The 18,043-nt window shown below is 37.2% G+C and overlaps 2 protein-coding genes and 4 long non-coding RNA genes across 12 annotated transcripts; 2 read left to right on the plus strand and 4 right to left on the minus strand.

Moving 5' to 3' along the window:
* Positions 1–477: 477 nt before the first annotated feature.
* LOC124190789 (matrix metalloproteinase-9-like) lies at positions 478–1,847 on the minus strand. Its single transcript, XM_046583647.1, has 4 exons — positions 1,686–1,847; positions 1,500–1,570; positions 1,305–1,437; positions 478–1,218 (listed from the first exon to the last, which is right to left on the minus strand). The coding sequence occupies exons 1-4, from the start codon at positions 1,783–1,785 to the stop codon at positions 677–679; spliced, it is 846 nt and encodes a 281-aa protein (XP_046439603.1). The 5' UTR covers positions 1,786–1,847; the 3' UTR covers positions 478–676.
* A 344-nt stretch (positions 1,848–2,191) lies between these two features.
* Positions 2,192–6,651, plus strand: LOC124190797. 3 transcript variants are annotated; one of them, XR_006873077.1, is made up of 7 exons: positions 2,192–2,282; positions 3,940–4,575; positions 4,803–5,016; positions 5,943–6,045; positions 6,114–6,185; positions 6,285–6,457; positions 6,532–6,651. It is a non-coding gene; the product is annotated as an uncharacterized LOC124190797 (long non-coding RNA). The 3 variants fall into 3 exon arrangements; XR_006873076.1 differs by having other exon boundaries at positions 4,076–4,575; XR_006873075.1 differs by lacking the exon at positions 2,192–2,282 and having other exon boundaries at positions 2,294–4,575.
* Positions 6,652–7,180: 529 nt separating this feature from the next.
* On the minus strand, positions 7,181–8,606 carry LOC124190798. Of its 3 annotated transcripts, none has more exons than XR_006873078.1 (4): positions 8,575–8,606; positions 8,330–8,422; positions 7,961–8,099; positions 7,181–7,615 (listed from the first exon to the last, which is right to left on the minus strand). It is a non-coding gene; the product is annotated as an uncharacterized LOC124190798 (long non-coding RNA). The 3 variants fall into 3 exon arrangements; XR_006873079.1 differs by having other exon boundaries at positions 8,522–8,586; XR_006873080.1 differs by lacking the exon at positions 8,575–8,606 and adding an exon at positions 8,473–8,543.
* An 87-nt stretch (positions 8,607–8,693) lies between these two features.
* LOC124190806 lies at positions 8,694–10,597 on the plus strand. Of its 2 annotated transcripts, XR_006873092.1 has the most exons (7): positions 8,694–8,851; positions 8,956–9,314; positions 9,385–9,489; positions 9,627–9,669; positions 9,727–9,841; positions 9,992–10,026; positions 10,163–10,597. It is a non-coding gene; the product is annotated as an uncharacterized LOC124190806 (long non-coding RNA). The 2 variants fall into 2 exon arrangements; XR_006873093.1 differs by lacking the exon at positions 9,992–10,026 and having other exon boundaries at positions 8,776–8,851; positions 9,385–9,669.
* Positions 10,598–11,126: 529 nt separating this feature from the next.
* Positions 11,127–13,194, minus strand: LOC124190811. Of its 2 annotated transcripts, XR_006873094.1 has the most exons (6): positions 13,061–13,194; positions 12,762–12,975; positions 11,733–11,835; positions 11,593–11,664; positions 11,321–11,493; positions 11,127–11,246 (listed from the first exon to the last, which is right to left on the minus strand). It is a non-coding gene; the product is annotated as an uncharacterized LOC124190811 (long non-coding RNA). The 2 variants fall into 2 exon arrangements; XR_006873095.1 differs by lacking the exons at positions 12,762–12,975; positions 13,061–13,194 and adding an exon at positions 11,929–12,238.
* A 191-nt stretch (positions 13,195–13,385) lies between these two features.
* On the minus strand, positions 13,386–16,546 carry LOC124190810. Its single transcript, XM_046583662.1, has 4 exons — positions 16,318–16,546; positions 15,498–15,598; positions 13,826–13,838; positions 13,386–13,702 (listed from the first exon to the last, which is right to left on the minus strand). Exons 1-4 carry the CDS (start codon positions 16,318–16,320, stop codon positions 13,499–13,501), a joined length of 321 nt encoding a protein of 106 aa, XP_046439618.1. The 5' UTR covers positions 16,321–16,546; the 3' UTR covers positions 13,386–13,498.
* Positions 16,547–18,043: the final 1,497 nt, after the last annotated feature.

Genomic DNA, 18,043 nt, shown 5'->3' on the forward strand with positions numbered 1-18,043 from the left:
GGTGGCATCCAATACATTTCCGTCTCCGTCTTTGATGCTGTGATTATTATAATTGAAATGCGGAACTTATTTACTAATAGCTACTTGTAAAGAATAACGTTCCGTAAAATCCGTATTCTTTTTAAAATTAATGTTACGTAATTGCGTTCTGCACGTTACTGTTGTCTTAACTCTTGAGCGCCGTGTCCATGAGATCTGATCAAAATTTTATACTGTGAGACGAGAAGATTTTTTTTTTAAATTTAATTACGTACGAACGGTTACTTATTTTTGTTTCAAAGGTGATTTGCGACAGAAAAGGCTACACACTCCCGGTCATTCACATTTGACTTTCGCTACTTGAACCGTTTATCTAAAGAGTGCGACATTTACGAAATATTTCCTCGTCCTTTACGGATTGCACAACTTCCCCATTTCAATCTGGGCTATGAGGGTTAGCATAAAGATTTTTTTTTTTCGAACACTAACAATGATATCAAGCCAGTGCAGTGTATTAAAATTCGATAGATAAAGCTCAATTGTACGAATTGACTTCGGACTCAGTCACTTGATTCATAGATAACAATTTGCCTAGGATGCTCATCTAGTTTCACCAGTATCCGTTTTGAAATCTTCATTTAAACTGATATCAATGCCTTTGTTTAACCTAATTTTCTTTCTGAAACAGTTACTGTAACTATGCCGTTGTTACCGGGCGACTGCGTATTCTATAGCGTCTGTAGCTGAGGACGTCCGTAGGGGCGTCGGTAGGAGCGTCGGTTGGGGAATCCGTCGGGGCGTCTGTTGGGGCGTCTGTAGGGGCGTCGGTTGGGGCGTCCGTAGGAGCGTCTGTTGGGGCGTCTGTAGGGGCGTCGGTTGGGGAATCCGTCGGGGCGTCTGTTGGGGTGTCGGTAGGAGCGTCCGTAGGAGCGTCGGTAGGGGCGTCTGTTGAGGCTTCCGTGCTAGTCGTAGTCTTGATTGTAGTGGTTCCCGTGCTACCATTTGATTCGCATATAAATAGAATATAGGTGGAAGATGGGTTGTTTACATTGAACCAAAATCCCCTTTCGAAGTTGTAATTCACGTAGGCAGAACTTCCAGGTTGGCTGTTATTTGGATACCCCGGGTACCAGTTGGTGTAAGTCATTGGCTCGTAGGGTTCCGTAGTGGCCCACTCCCACCTGTTATTACCTTCTTGTGAATATCTTCCAGAAGTCCAGTAATAGTCGTTATTCAGTTCTGTTTATTGCAAGGACGAACTTTAATCACTGGAAAATTCTATCTAGATAAGGGAAACAGAATTGAGCTGGCATTTTAGTTTTCACCTGGATTACTGACTCCTTTTATGTGATCGAAGATGATCTGGTCCTCTTGTTGAGTATCAAAACTGACAAGTGTCATGCCCTCTCCTCTGCAGTATGTATTTGCACTGTTCCAGTTAACTCGGTTCGGAAAAGTCTTTCCCCAGAAATGAACATTAGATATTATGCAGCCAATAGTAAAGTTGCCATTAGACTTACGGTATCGGTGGAGAAGCAGTAACATTTCCCTCCCAGTGTCCAACAGGGAATGGCAATACTGGGGCAATCGGCTTTTAATAAAAATAAAACGTTAATTTCCTTAGCTCAGCATAAGGAATTAGGAGTGATACTTTAGGCTTGTATCGGTGCATAGAACTCCCGTTTCCTAATTATTAATTTGGTTACCTTTTGTTTCAGCATTTCTCGTTCTGGGCATTGGGCTGGCCCAGCAGACTGCAATGGTGATAACCACCAAGAATGACTTGAGAGAAAATAAAACGTTCATTCTTGTGTGGAAGCAATTACAACAATGTACTGCACTCGAAACTCTACTCGGGGTGGAATTTATAGAATGAAATTTGGGTTAGATATCTCCATCTCGCCAGTTTCATGGATGTTCAAGGTCTAATTTTTGCCTCCGACACTTTGTTTGCTATTGGATGACACCATGCAAAGATCTTACCCTCATAATCAGTAAAACAGCTGACGTTCATACCGTCCTATCATTAGTAAATATGGGAATTTACAACTAGCCTAAGAATTATTTACAACAATTCTTATCGTCGTTGTTCTTTATATGTTTTACATTTTATTTTGCCAGTTTTCTGAAGTTTGTTTTTAATATTTATTGAAAATTGAATGCAATTTGAGCAATAATTCAGTAACTAAGTTTTGTTTCATTATCTTGATTTTGATGTCCTTGTTTGATCGAAGTCAACAAAGTCCGAACGTCTTCCACCCTGATCAAAGAGGAGTCAGGAGTCAGCTGATGGCGAAACAGACGTATGTTATCATTTCATATTCCACATTCATAAGTTTTTGTTTTAAATAAGCTGGATAAAGACTCGTGACCAATCTCTCTGGTAGTGGATTAAAGGAATTCCCCTTTTTACAGTAGTCATGTCTTTTTTGACCAAGGACGCGCGTTTAAATTAGACTATAAAAAAGTTTGATGTCATTTTTCGATAACGGCGATTGCAATGGATTTATTTTTTGATGAAAGAAACGAATGCTTGGCTTGACAAGAGCTGCCGTTTTTATGGACATGTTGTTTGCGAGCTGATATTTTTAAAAGTTGACTAGGCACAAATTTGAATCCCGTATGGAAATTTTTTCGTTCCCAGTGACGTTGTTTACCGTCTGTTGAGATAAGAAAGCAATTTCCACCGAAACTTAGAACTAGCCATTAAACGAGATTGAATTGTCGTTCCTGTTCGATCATAACTGAAATTTTTCATAAACATGCAATCCCGTTGTCCGTTAAAAACACGAAAATTAAGTTTACGGTTCAAAAAGGTTAATAATGAAGAACACGTTGGTTATATTTTTAATCGACATTTTATTAATATGATAATGATATGATTTCGGCAAGAAAAAACAATTACTTGGCTGTAGCTGTCACGTCGCATGTCAGTCAACTTCCATCCGTTCTGCAATTGTTCCCTTATTCTTTCTTGCATATCTTCTTCTATGGTCCTTAACAGCGTCGTCGTAGAATGATTTGACAAGCAGTTGACATGCGGGAATATCGGGGAATGTCCAGTCAACTTCCATTGCTTCTGCGTTTGACGAATTGCTTTTGGTTTCAATTACGGGACTTGTGGGCCAATAAATTGTTCTGCAGATTTTTCGCATTCTCGTATTCGGTTTCTTCCACGAAGCGACAACTGCGACACGGCGTGATTTGACTCGAGATGATAAGCGAATCTTTTTGCTGGGTCTTTTTGCGGTTGTTTTTGCAGTAATTATCCAAGTAGCATTACGTTTTCTTTTCAACGAACGTCTGCCATTTTGACCATCGTCGTTGTCCACTTCCATTTTCTCATCGTCGTCCGAGTCATGGTCGACTTCCATGTCATCTGCACTAGGAGTTGTTCTTTGAGTTGCAACGGCGAGTTGTTTCATAATGTTTTGGTAAAAGAACACCATTGTCTATCGTTTAAGGTGGTCAGAAGTACTTGATAAATCTAGGTGAATCTCCACTGCATACTTAGATGTTGGAGATGCAGATGCTTTAAATAGGATCGTGCTGTGGGATGCGCGTTCGCACAGAAAATTTCATACCATTTTCTCATTTTTTAAGTATTTCTTTCTTTTAAACAATTGGAATTAGGAAATAATTGAAGCTTTAATTTTTCCACATGAATTTCAATCACATTTTTGTAGAAATTTAGTTGGAAAATTTTATTACAGGGTTAAAGCGATTCGAGCGTAATAAAGCTTCGTTCACACTCAGCCGTTTTTCTTGAACGAAGCTTAACTGGTCAGTCACAGTCAGTATTTTTTTTTTAAACGTCCACAGGTGACGATTTCGGCCATCAGGAGGCACAGTTTTGGTCTGGTTTTGTGGTTGAGCGCAGCTTGACAAAATTAAATAAATTATGATGTTTTACTTTAATTACTGTAGCTGACTTTTTTAATTTTTTTCTTTTTTAAAAAGTCATCGCTTCCAGGTTTGTTCAATGGTGTTTAAGTTTGGTGTTGCCGCAGGAGTGCAGAACAGTTTGCAGTCTATTTGCTGGTGTTAAATGTGCTTGAATTAAATCAAATTTTTCCTGTCTGTCTTGTCTTATTAGGGAAACCGCTGCCGTTATCAACACATCTGTCACGAAAAATACAACGCTAAAATATTCGAGTACTCGCACCAAGGAACGCTAAAATTCCTCTGCTTGTGTGATGAGTCTGATCTGAATGTTACATCCATGGCATTCTTTTTCAGCCTATTGTCTTTCACGTTTCGTTGCAGTTTTACGGGATTTTTAAGCTTTTTGAAACTATAGATTTCAGAATAAATATTGGAAATCTTCTCTTAATTGTTATCGTAGTTATTTTCTTAGCAATATGATGTAAAGGTGTAACTCATGTAATAAAAAGGTACCCAAGTCTCCCACCAGATGTTGTCGATTAATTTACCCAAGTCTCCCACCAGATGCTGTTGAATAATTCAACAACATCAACAATGGCCGCTTCCATTCACGTTGAATGTTATTGGTGTGTCTTGAAAAGGTTATTTATTTATCTTCATTTATTTCCATTGTGAAAAACTACGTGTAAAGTGCTTTAGCTCATTTAAAAGGTAAACATTTATAGTCTTAAATGGTGTACATCCATTAATATTATGGTTTTATGTAAAGGATTCAGACCATCAGTTCATTATCGTCTGGTGTACAATTCATATCTTATAGTAAATTGTCCAAACGCCGTTTGATTCTGAACACGTAGGTTTAATTTATATCCTATGGTTTTAAGTAGTATTCTTATCTCCTTTCTGTTTAATCATCATCATTATTTGTTATGATTTAGATTTCCGTGAACAGATCACATTCTTTAGGAATGGATATTGTGCGAGTGAAACTGGGAAGAAACATAAATTGTACTGCAACTCCTCCCTTAGTATGAAATGGATAAACAGGCCACAGTTAACAACAACAACAAAGGAATAATTACTTCCCGGATATGGCGAGTCGGCCACAGGTGTCAATCTCCAACGCAGTTTCTTTATTGAAATTATGCCCAGGTACCCAACAATTGACTTATTTTCGTAGGTTAGGTCTAGTTGCGTTAAACTCTGTCTGTGTAATAGTTTCCAAAATCAGGCCCTTCTTAGTTCTTACGCGCAAACGAAGTTTTACTTGGACGTTTCTTTTTTCTAACGCTAGATGGCTTTTTGATAATTTGCAGCTGTCAAAACAGTCAGTTTCAGTTACTTTGCACATCTCTTTAAACATTTATTGGCAGTTATTTTGTTGAAATATTTAGTGATAACTGACGATTACTATTCCAGCAACAAAGCTCACTTGTTAAATTTTCGATAATTGCTTTTTTTTTCTACTTCCGGTTTTCTCATTTCTGTCAGTAGTTCAGTAAATATTCATCTGACGCACAAAAGAACCACATATTCGTGATCTTCGTCAAATTTGTGGTAAAGTTCATGTTTTGTTTTTTACCTATGCGTACTTCGATTTTGACCAAATTTTGGATTTCGTTTAAATTACACCTTATCGACCCCAAATTTCACGTAGATCACGAATATTTAGTTTATTTTGATGACAGCTCAATGGTTAAGGCGCTATCGCTTACTTCCGGTATACTTCCGGGAAATTTGCATAAAACTAGCAAGTGAGCTTTGTTCTCTGTGCTAATCTCAAGATTGAATGCTAGGTTTTAGCAAACAAACATGCGATTTTCAAGTTTTGTGAGTATCTCAAGTCCAATCCTTTAAATAATGAGTCTTTATGCGTGTCTAATAGATGGCGTTTTAATTGTTTGTGTCAGTTATGGGCTCATGGCGGTTTGCTGTCAAAAGTTAAGCTAATATCTTTTCTTCGAAAATTAACAATGTATTTACTGGTAAATTCGAGTGATTTCATCTGTAAATTGTCGGTGATGTGTTCTATTCCGTTTATATGTTGTATAAACTTAATGTATCTCATCAACTTACAGGAGAAAACGTGTTGAAAGAGTCGTGCAGCTCACTGCTGTCGTTCAACCATTTATTTGTTCAAAATCATTGCATTCTACTGAATTTGCCATCAAAATGGAACAGGTTACAATCATTACTAGCTTTATTAATACAGTATTGCTGAAACATATATTCTTCTCATCTTTTATTAGGATTCATCATAATTGTCTGCTGTTTGTATTGGACTTGCTAGATCGCCAATCCCAGCCATGCCGATTTTTAGTGTACACTACTAACTTTTTAATTATTTCTAGATCATAGACGTCAAGCACATTGATAACACAAACTATAAACAAGGTGACTTATTGTTATTTTATTTACAGGTTCTTCATTACAGGTTTCTAACACATTGGCATGACAGATTTGACGAGAAGTCATATTTTGAAGAAAAAGGACAAGGACCAAACAGTCAACAAGGTTCCTTGTTTGCTAACCCGTTGGCTGCTACCCTTCAATCTCCCTGTTTACTTCCTTACACAGGTCCTATTGATTTGAGGTATTACTTTCTGTCGCTACAACCTCATTTGAATTTTATTGTCATCAAAATAAATGTTCATTCTGCTTTTACAGGGTAACTCTTTCGCTGCTGATCACATCAAGTCCTCAACTGTTATATACTGACGAGAGAATGCTGCAATTCAAGACTGATGGATTGTGTAGTTGTTAGATAAATGACAAGTGCATATCTGGGCTCCCTTCTTTTCTGTGGCCCCGTTTCCCTTACTAACCACTAACCAACGCCCGCCGGTGGTCATTCACCCGCTGTGAAACCAGGAGGAGGGGAGGGCTCTGGTCGAACGGGGACTTGGAAGGCGCGTGATCCGATGAAAACTTTTGGAGGGTCATGAGTCTAACCCGGAAGCCTAGTATGACTACATCTTCCCGGAAAAACTTGCCTCGTACTTCTCTCTTCTTCTCGGTCCAGATAAATATCTCTGGGGGCCGTAGACATTTCCTATAACAGCATGTGCGAGTTAAAACAATGCATCCACTACCCAATGAAACAAATAGCCATGGTTTATTTTTTGTGGAAATCTCCGTCAGTCAAGTTACAAAGACGATGCAGATTTCCGTTAAATTAAACCATCGCTTTTTGTCTCATTGCCGCAGCGGTGGTGGCGGGTTGCGTTTAAACTCGTGCAGTAGTAAATTGCCTTGAACCGGACGCTCTGTTTATTGAAATTTTTGTACATTTAAAAAAAATAATAATAAAAAACAGTTTTATGTATTAAAAGTTTTATTTATTACAGACATTACAATGCTAGGGTTTAACATTGGTTTATTTGGATATGGTATAAATTTAGGGTTGGTAGGTGTGTGTTTGTGTGTGAAGAATTGGAAGGTATAAGTTTGTTGGGTTTGGGGATTAATTGGTAGGGATATGTTTGTAGGGTTAAAACTTAAAATTAACTGTTTTTATCCAAACTTGAAATATCCCCCTCTCCAACATCTTCCACTTTCCTTTCCCAATCCCGAAAACATGTTTATTACTTGCTAGACATAACTATCCCCATATTTTTTTTCCTTCTTAACATTTAACGGTAACACGACAACAGCACGGCCAATTGAATTTGATGCAGAAAGATCCATCACCAGCATAGGCTGCAACAAAGTACCACAGCGGACAGCAACTACGCGAACATACACGATAAACCTGTAACCGAAATTAAATGAATTAATCTTCAGCATCAGTTGAAATGCATTCTGAAAAAAGACAATTAATGATGCTCTATGTGGTTTTAGTTAAACCAAATATTCTTAAAACAATATCTGATGGCTTTTGTTGAAACAAAAAAACTAAATGTGATTTAAGCTACAACAAAGAAGGATGATGATCCTGCTGATCCTGCTTTAAAAAAATCAATTACTATCTAGCAGTAAATTCCCGCGCGATAATAACAAAAATGACACAAGTATAGATAAACTATGGAACCTCTCAGTGACAGTAAGCAAGATTTTGAATCAGCCAGACAATTAGAAAGTTGATTGAAATAATTACTTCAGTTGTTCATGTTTCTTCATTTGACGAAATACACAACGAGTACAGGTAGCAAGAGGAACACCCTTTACCAGCTGGCTGCATCAAATCCATAAGTACATTGGGCAGCAACGACGAAGCTCAGACTTTACCAGGCTGTCTATCAAAAAAAAAAAAAAAAGAATCAATTACTATCAAGGACACAGCGTCTCAAATGACAAAAATACAAAAAAATGACAGAAGTAAAAGTTAACTACACAATCCTTTGGAATATATGTTGCAAAGGATCCTACAGCTAGCAAGCTTTTCCAAGGTAGACAACTAAAGTTCTACAACAGGCAAGTTAAGACATAGTCAAAGTCTCACAGTTAGAAAGTTGAACATATTTACCTGATTTGTTCTGAAGTGTTTCTTACAAAACGTACAGCCGGTACGTACAGGAAAAAGAGACGACATCTTGGCAAAATGTAGGCCACATGATCACTAGAAATTAATTAGTAATTACCACACAAATAATATAACTAAATTCACACATAAATAATTAAGATTCAGACAGATCTAACAATCCAAAAAGGAAATAACATTTTTATGAAGAAAACTGTAAGGAAGGAAAATACGCCGTACGATAACGATACCGTTCAATCAACAACATCACAATCAGTGCTACAAAAAAATGGCGGCGGTCATACGTAACGGAGACTTATTGTTCCACATCAGTAGTTGTAAATGTGAATCATAGATGGCGATGAAACTCGTCTTTTAGTCTGCTAAAAAGAGTGAAATAAAATGTCTGCAATTGTCAACCTACGTGTTTTCCGTAATTTTCAGCAGTTTGTGTTTGTGTCAATTAGACCCATTTCTAATTATCCTACATCATTTCGCCAAAAAAAAAGAAATTCAGAAATTCAGATGGTAACTTTCATATTTTCAAACTGGCGCTTAGTATCATTAGATTATTTACACGTGAATGGCATGTGCTGCAAGGCTGTAACCGGCTTTCTGTTGAAATTTATTAGGAGATGACGAATTCCGTTCGCTGGATCTGAGTCCCAACAAGCCGTTGAATATGAGATCATACGGACGCAAAGTATACAAGAGAGCAGCAGTTCATCCTCCACATTCCAACAAAATGCCAACTGATGAAGATTGGCCCTCAATTTCGCCAGTTGCCAGATCTTTCCATCCAGCTAGTTTCCCCCTGCCCTTGCATCAGGACTATGTTGTTCCGGGGGCAACACCACCCGGTAAATTTGCCAATGCAGAGTTGATGAAGATCCCCAACTTCAAGTTAGGTTATGGCTGTCAAGCAGCCTACCGTCAACTATTTTGTTCAAAATCATTGTATTGTACTGAATGCACAATCGAAAAGATACAGGTAATAACCAACACTAGCTTTATCCATTTCATGTATTGCTGAAACATATATTCTTCTCGTCTTTTATTAGGAGTCATAATTATCTGCTGTTTGTATTGGACTTGCTAGATCACCAATCCCGGCATAGACCAATCTCTCATTTCATCTTCTTGAGAGAAGATAGGATTAGTGATTGGTTGGTTTCATTTGTTATGTCACTGAACTTTTTCCATTGCAGTCTAATATGTATTTAAAGTATTGATCTCCACTTATGTCTATCTAATGTTCAAGAGATGCTTTTTAGTGTATACTGATAATTGTTTATTCTTTTAGATCATAGATGTCAAGCACTTTGATGACACAAATTATAAACAAGGTGACTTATTTTTCTTTTTTTATTTACAGGATTTATCATTGATAACTCTTTTATTAGGATTCATCATTATATGTGCTTTGTATTGGACTTGCTAGATCACCAACCACAGCATGAACCAATCAATCATTCACTTCTTTAGAGAACCTTGGATAGCTGATCGGTGGTTTCATGTGTAAGTTCACTTGTCATGTCACTGGATTTTCTTTGTTGTAGTCTATTATGTATTTAAAGTATTGATCTGCACATACGTCCATCTAATATTTAAGAGACGATTTCAAGTGTATACTGAAAACTGTTTTATAATTGTTCTTTTAAATTATAGACATCAAGCACATTGATGACACCAATGATAAACAGGTGACTTATTTTTATTTACAACTATAGCCAAATTACAGATTTCTAAATTGGCATGGCAAACTTTATGACAAGTCATATTCTTTCATAATGCATTTCAATTGATGGTGAAGATTAATTCATTTAATTTCGGTTACAGGTTTATCGTGTATGTTCGCGTAGTTGCTGTCCGCTGTGGTACTTTGTTGCAGCCTATGCTGGTGATGGATCTTTCTGCATCAAATTCAATTGGCCGTGCTGTTGTCGTGTTACCGTTAAATGTTAAGAAGGAAAAAAAATATGGGGATAGTTATGTCTAGCAAGTAATAAACATGTTTTCGGGATTGGGAAAGGAAAGTGGAAGATGTTGGAGAGGGGGATATTTCAAGTTTGGATAAAAACAGTTAATTTTAAGTTTTAACCCTACAAACATATCCCTACCAATTAATCCCCAAACCCAACAAACTTATACCTTCCAATTCTTCACACACAAACACACACCTACCAACCCTAAATTTATACCATATCCAAATAAACCAATGTTAAACCCTAGCATTGTAATGTCTGTAATAAATAAAACTTTTAATACATAAAACTGTTTTTTATTATTATTTTTTTTAAATGTACAAAAATTTCAATAAACAGAGCGTCCGGTTCAAGGCAATTTACTACTGCACGAGTTTAAACGCAACCCGCCACCACCGCTGCGGCAATGAGACAAAAAGCGATGGTTTAATTTAACGGAAATCTGCATCGTCTTTGTAACTTGACTGACGGAGATTTCCACAAAAAATAAACCATGGCTATTTGTTTCATTGGGTAGTGGATGCATTGTTTTAACTCGCACATGCTGTTATAGGAAATGTCTACGGCCCCCAGAGATATGTATCTGGACCGAGAAGAAGAGAGAAGTACGAGGCAAGTTTTTCCGGGAAGATGTAGTCATACTAGGCTTCCGGGTTAGACTCATGACCCTCCAAAAGTTTTCATCGGATCACGCGCCTTCCAAGTCCCCGTTCGACCAGAGCCCTCCCCTCCTCCTGGTTTCACAGCGGGTGAATGACCACCGGCGGGCGTTGGTTAGTGGTTAGTAAGGGAAACGGGGCCACAGAAAAGAAGGGAGCCCAGATATGCACTTGTCATTTATCTAACAACTACACAATCCATCAGTCTTGAATTGCAGCATTCTCTCGTCAGTATATAACAGTTGAGGACTTGATGTGATCAGCAGCGAAAGAGTTACCCTGTAAAAGCAGAATGAACATTTATTTTGATGACAATAAAATTCAAATGAGGTTGTAGCGACAGAAAGTAATACCTCAAATCAATAGGACCTGTGTAAGGAAGTAAACAGGGAGATTGAAGGGTAGCAGCCAACGGGTTAGCAAACAAGGAACCTTGTTGACTGTTTGGTCCTTGTCCTTTTTCTTCAAAATATGACTTCTCGTCAAATCTGTCATGCCAATGTGTTAGAAACCTGTAATGAAGAACCTGTAAATAAAATAACAATAAGTCACCTTGTTTATAGTTTGTGTTATCAATGTGCTTGACGTCTATGATCTAGAAATAATTAAAAAGTTAGTAGTGTACACTAAAAATCGGCATGGCTGGGATTGGCGATCTAGCAAGTCCAATACAAACAGCAGACAATTATGATGAATCCTAATAAAAGATGAGAAGAATATATGTTTCAGCAATACTGTATTAATAAAGCTAGTAATGATTGTAACCTGTTCCATTTTGATGGCAAATTCAGTAGAATGCAATGATTTTGAACAAATAAATGGTTGAACGACAGCAGTGAGCTGCACGACTCTTTCAACACGTTTTCTCCTGTAAGTTGATGAGATACATTAAGTTTATACAACATATAAACGGAATAGAACACATCACCGACAATTTACAGATGAAATCACTCGAATTTACCAGTAAATACATTGTTAATTTTCGAAGAAAAGATATTAGCTTAACTTTTGACAGCAAACCGCCATGAGCCCATAACTGACACAAACAATTAAAACGCCATCTATTAGACACGCATAAAGACTCATTATTTAAAGGATTGGACTTGAGATACTCACAAAACTTGAAAATCGCATGTTTGTTTGCTAAAACCTAGCATTCAATCTTGAGATTAGCACAGAGAACAAAGCTCACTTGCTAGTTTTATGCAAATTTCCCGGAAGTATACCGGAAGTAAGCGATAGCGCCTTAACCATTGAGCTGTCATCAAAATAAACTAAATATTCGTGATCTACGTGAAATTTGGGGTCGATAAGGTGTAATTTAAACGAAATCCAAAATTTGGTCAAAATCGAAGTACGCATAGGTAAAAAACAAAACATGAACTTTACCACAAATTTGACGAAGATCACGAATATGTGGTTCTTTTGTGCGTCAGATGAATATTTACTGAACTACTGACAGAAATGAGAAAACCGGAAGTAGAAAAAAAAAGCAATTATCGAAAATTTAACAAGTGAGCTTTGTTGCTGGAATAGTAATCGTCAGTTATCACTAAATATTTCAACAAAATAACTGCCAATAAATGTTTAAAGAGATGTGCAAAGTAACTGAAACTGACTGTTTTGACAGCTGCAAATTATCAAAAAGCCATCTAGCGTTAGAAAAAAGAAACGTCCAAGTAAAACTTCGTTTGCGCGTAAGAACTAAGAAGGGCCTGATTTTGGAAACTATTACACAGACAGAGTTTAACGCAACTAGACCTAACCTACGAAAATAAGTCAATTGTTGGGTACCTGGGCATAATTTCAATAAAGAAACTGCGTTGGAGATTGACACCTGTGGCCGACTCGCCATATCCGGGAAGTAATTATTCCTTTGTTGTTGTTGTTAACTGTGGCCTGTTTATCCATTTCATACTAAGGGAGGAGTTGCAGTACAATTTATGTTTCTTCCCAGTTTCACTCGCACAATATCCATTCCTAAAGAATGTGATCTGTTCACGGAAATCTAAATCATAACAAATAATGATGATGATTAAACAGAAAGGAGATAAGAATACTACTTAAAACCATAGGATATAAATTAAACCTACGTGTTCAGAATCAAACGGCGTTTGGACAATTTACTATAAGATATGAATTGTACACCAGACGATAATGAACTGATGGTCTGAATCCTTTACATAAAACCATAATATTAATGGATGTACACCATTTAAGACTATAAATGTTTACCTTTTAAATGAGCTAAAGCACTTTACACGTAGTTTTTCACAATGGAAATAAATGAAGATAAATAAATAACCTTTTCAAGACACACCAATAACATTCAACGTGAATGGAAGCGGCCATTGTTGATGTTGTTGAATTATTCAACAGCATCTGGTGGGAGACTTGGGTAAATTAATCGACAACATCTGGTGGGAGACTTGGGTACCTTTTTATTACATGAGTTACACCTTTACATCATATTGCTAAGAAAATAACTACGATAACAATTAAGAGAAGATTTCCAATATTTATTCTGAAATCTATAGTTTCAAAAAGCTTAAAAATCCCGTAAAACTGCAACGAAACGTGAAAGACAATAGGCTGAAAAAGAATGCCATGGATGTAACATTCAGATCAGACTCATCACACAAGCAGAGGAATTTTAGCGTTCCTTGGTGCGAGTACTCGAATATTTTAGCGTTGTATTTTTCGTGACAGATGTGTTGATAACGGCAGCGGTTTCCCTAATAAGACAAGACAGACAGGAAAAATTTGATTTAATTCAAGCACATTTAACACCAGCAAATAGACTGCAAACTGTTCTGCACTCCTGCGGCAACACCAAACTTAAACACCATTGAACAAACCTGGAAGCGATGACTTTTTAAAAAAGAAAAAAATTAAAAAAGTCAGCTACAGTAATTAAAGTAAAACATCATAATTTATTTAATTTTGTCAAGCTGCGCTCAACCACAAAACCAGACCAAAACTGTGCCTCCTGATGGCCGAAATCGTCACCTGTGGACGTTTAAAAAAAAAATACTGACTGTGACTGACCAGTTAAGCTTCGTTCAAGAAAAACGGCTGAGTGTGAACGAAGCTTTATTACGCTCGAATCGCTTTAACCCTGTAATAAAATTTTCCAACTAAATTTCTACAAAAATGTGATTGAAATTCATGTGGAAAAATTAAAGCTTCAATTATTTCCTAATTCCAATTGTTTAAAAGAAAGAAATACTTAAAAAATGAGAAAATGGTATGAAATTTTCTGTGCGAACGCGCATCCCACAGCACGATCCTATTTAAAGCATCTGCATCTCCAACATCTAAGTATGCAGTGGAGATTCACCTAGATTTATCAAGTACTTCTGACCACCTTAAACGATAGACAATGGTGTTCTTTTACCAAAACATTATGAAACAACTCGCCGTTGCAACTCAAAGAACAACTCCTAGTGCAGATGACATGGAAGTCGACCATGACTCGGACGACGATGAGAAAATGGAAGTGGACAACGACGATGGTCAAAATGGCAGACGTTCGTTGAAAAGAAAACGTAATGCTACTTGGATAATTACTGCAAAAACAACCGCAAAAAGACCCAGCAAAAAGATTCGCTTATCATCTCGAGTCAAATCACGCCGTGTCGCAGTTGTCGCTTCGTGGAAGAAACCGAATACGAGAATGCGAAAAATCTGCAGAACAATTTATTGGCCCACAAGTCCCGTAATTGAAACCAAAAGCAATTCGTCAAACGCAGAAGCAATGGAAGTTGACTGGACATTCCCCGATATTCCCGCATGTCAACTGCTTGTCAAATCATTCTACGACGACGCTGTTAAGGACCATAGAAGAAGATATGCAAGAAAGAATAAGGGAACAATTGCAGAACGGATGGAAGTTGACTGACATGCGACGTGACAGCTACAGCCAAGTAATTGTTTTTTCTTGCCGAAATCATATCATTATCATATTAATAAAATGTCGATTAAAAATATAACCAACGTGTTCTTCATTATTAACCTTTTTGAACCGTAAACTTAATTTTCGTGTTTTTAACGGACAACGGGATTGCATGTTTATGAAAAATTTCAGTTATGATCGAACAGGAACGACAATTCAATCTCGTTTAATGGCTAGTTCTAAGTTTCGGTGGAAATTGCTTTCTTATCTCAACAGACGGTAAACAACGTCACTGGGAACGAAAAAATTTCCATACGGGATTCAAATTTGTGCCTAGTCAACTTTTAAAAATATCAGCTCGCAAACAACATGTCCATAAAAACGGCAGCTCTTGTCAAGCCAAGCATTCGTTTCTTTCATCAAAAAATAAATCCATTGCAATCGCCGTTATCGAAAAATGACATCAAACTTTTTTTGTCTAAATTTAACGCGCGTCCTTGGTCAAAAAAAGACATGACTACTGTAAAAAGGGAAATTCCTTTAATCTACTACCAGAAAGATTGGTCACAAGTCCTTATCCAGCTTGTACTTATGTACTTATTAACAAAAACTTATGAATGTGGGGAATAACATACGTCTGTTTCGCCATCAGCTGACTCCTGACTCCTCTTTGATCAGGCCGGAAGAGGAGACATTCGGACCTTGTTGCCACTATACTTCGACCAAACAAGGACACCTAAAAAGAAAATGAAACAAAATTAGTTATTGAATTATTGCTCCAATAATTGCAGAACTAATTGGAAAAGAAAACAAATACAAAAACTTCAGAAGAAGACATGTCGTTGAAATAAATGTAAAAACATATAAAAAAACAACGACGATAAGATGAATTGTTCTTAATAATTGTTAGGCTAGTAAAAGGTAACCATTTCGTTATGAAACCGGAGTTCTCTGCATCGATACAAACCCAAAAATAAACAATCAAACCGAATGGCGATTTGCACCAGTAGATGCGAAATTCTACACGATTTTTGAATAAGTAAATTTTTTTAACTTGACTTATGCAGATTTCAAACGGTATACAAGACGGTGGATTCATCCTCCATGAAACTTAATCGGCTGTTAACTCGAGCTTCTTTAGCTTCAGCCATTTCCTAAATTTTTCATCAAATTTTAGAAACGAAGAGCTAGAAGGTATTTGGTGTTGCTTCAGTAACAATACCAGCACTCCATAGTAGTGCTGCTATTGGTTTCCCAAAATGCTATTTACTACCTTGAAATTGAGGACATCAAAACAAACAACCTTACAAACAATGTCTCCAAAAATCCAATCCATTTTGCCTCACTACAGCATGCTACTGGAATCTTTTCTGTTTGTTACTATGTTAAATTTTAGTTAATTCGTAAAATTAAACATCAACATATCGACTAGTACTAACACAATAACTTCATTACCATCCTGATGAATCTTTTTCAGATCAGAAATCGTGTTACAAGAGTCTGAGAGGCGGTTAAAATTGCAAAACAAAACATGGTCGCCATTTTTAAAACAAAAAGACAAGCTCTAGATTCGTCTGCTGGCCGAATATGCCTGCAGACTACAGAGACTCCAACTGGGCAAAAAGAAAACTACAGTTGAGGCTAGCATTAGCGCTTTTTTTTAAGTTTAACGTAGCTGAATAAACAATTTCATTTAATATTATTATCTTAACAATGTAATTACTTGAAAATAATTGAAATATGTTTGAAATAATATTTCCTTTGATTATACCATGATAATAAATGCTCGGAATTTAAATGTAATTAATAAAACTTGAAAAATGAGAGGAAATTCATTTTGCGAACGACGGCTGCAGTGCCATGGCATATAAAAGGAAAGCCCGTTTCGAACAAAGTAATTTCAGTTTGCAAAACTAAAATTTGAAAATGGCAGATCTCTGTTTTCTCTTTCAATGTCTTTCTTTGTCTGATTCTGAGAAGCGAAAGCGCACCTGTGAGTACGAGGATGAAGATATTCGACACCGCAAACCACAACGAATTTGTTTGGACAAAACATCCTCCGAGTTAAATGTTGTTGGGCTGCGTAATGTTGGAGAGAAGATTCGTCTCAAAAGATCCAACAAACTCCCGAAAATGGACGAAGGTGTCAGTCCCCTCTTGAAAGGTAACGGAATGGAAGTTGATGAAGACGTCGAGGAGATTGGGCGTAACTTGCCACGAGACAAATCGAACAATCGCCAACGTCGCATCGCTACTAATCCCGAACCGAATCAGCACCTGTCCGTCCGGAACACCAACCGATTCAAGACCTTACCAACTGGCAGCAACGGAAAAGGACACCAGACCCGTCAACCCGATCGCGGAAACCGTTTGAAGAACTTATTGGTCGTGAACTCGTCCGACCGCGGCCGGATCGTGGAATTGACGGGAATTGGGTCCAAACCGAACGTGACTGCTGGGGAGGGTAAAGATCTCAGGTCCCTTCTGGATTTAAAGCGAAAAGAAAAAGTCGAGGGAATTCAGCAGGACCTCAGGTCATTCTTGAACTCACGGCGAGGAATAACATCTCTTCGTCGGGGTTGAGTCTTGCTTTGGAGGGGGAGTAATTTGGGTTTGGTTTTGAAGAGGATTGGCTGAATTTCAGTTTTGGAAAATTTGCATTTTTTTTTTCTTTTTTTTTCTTTTTTTTTCGATGCGTCATATTGCATGACTGTACAGATCAATAAAATTCATAAAATAAAATCAATTTGTTTGTTGTCTTTTTCATTGCCGTTATGTAATTTATGTCTATTCTGTTTCAACAACGATAATAGATAAGAGTTTAACAAACGAATTCAAACTGGGCCAAAATTCCAATGTTTTTTGAAAGAATTCTAAACGGAAGTCGTATCTGAGCTTTCGAAAAGAAGAAAGGGTTAAAGAAACCAAGATCCCAAAGTTGGTCTGATACAGAATTAAAAGTTAAAGAAGTTCTCATTTCGGGAAATGTTGATTTCATTGAACAGTAAATCTTTCAAATTAAAAGCGATCGGGTAATGTTGAATACTGTTACTCATACCAACTCGTAGGCTACCGTACAAATCTTAAGGAAAATACCGGGAAAATTGGAACGAAATGTTCTCACTGGAGGTTTAAAAATTGTAGGGGCGAGAAAATTATTTTTGAACAAAGGGGATCTCAC

This window comes from Daphnia pulex, chromosome 3, assembly GCF_021134715.1.
Source record: "Daphnia pulex isolate KAP4 chromosome 3, ASM2113471v1".
Classification (NCBI taxonomy): domain Eukaryota; kingdom Metazoa; phylum Arthropoda; class Branchiopoda; order Diplostraca; family Daphniidae; genus Daphnia; species Daphnia pulex.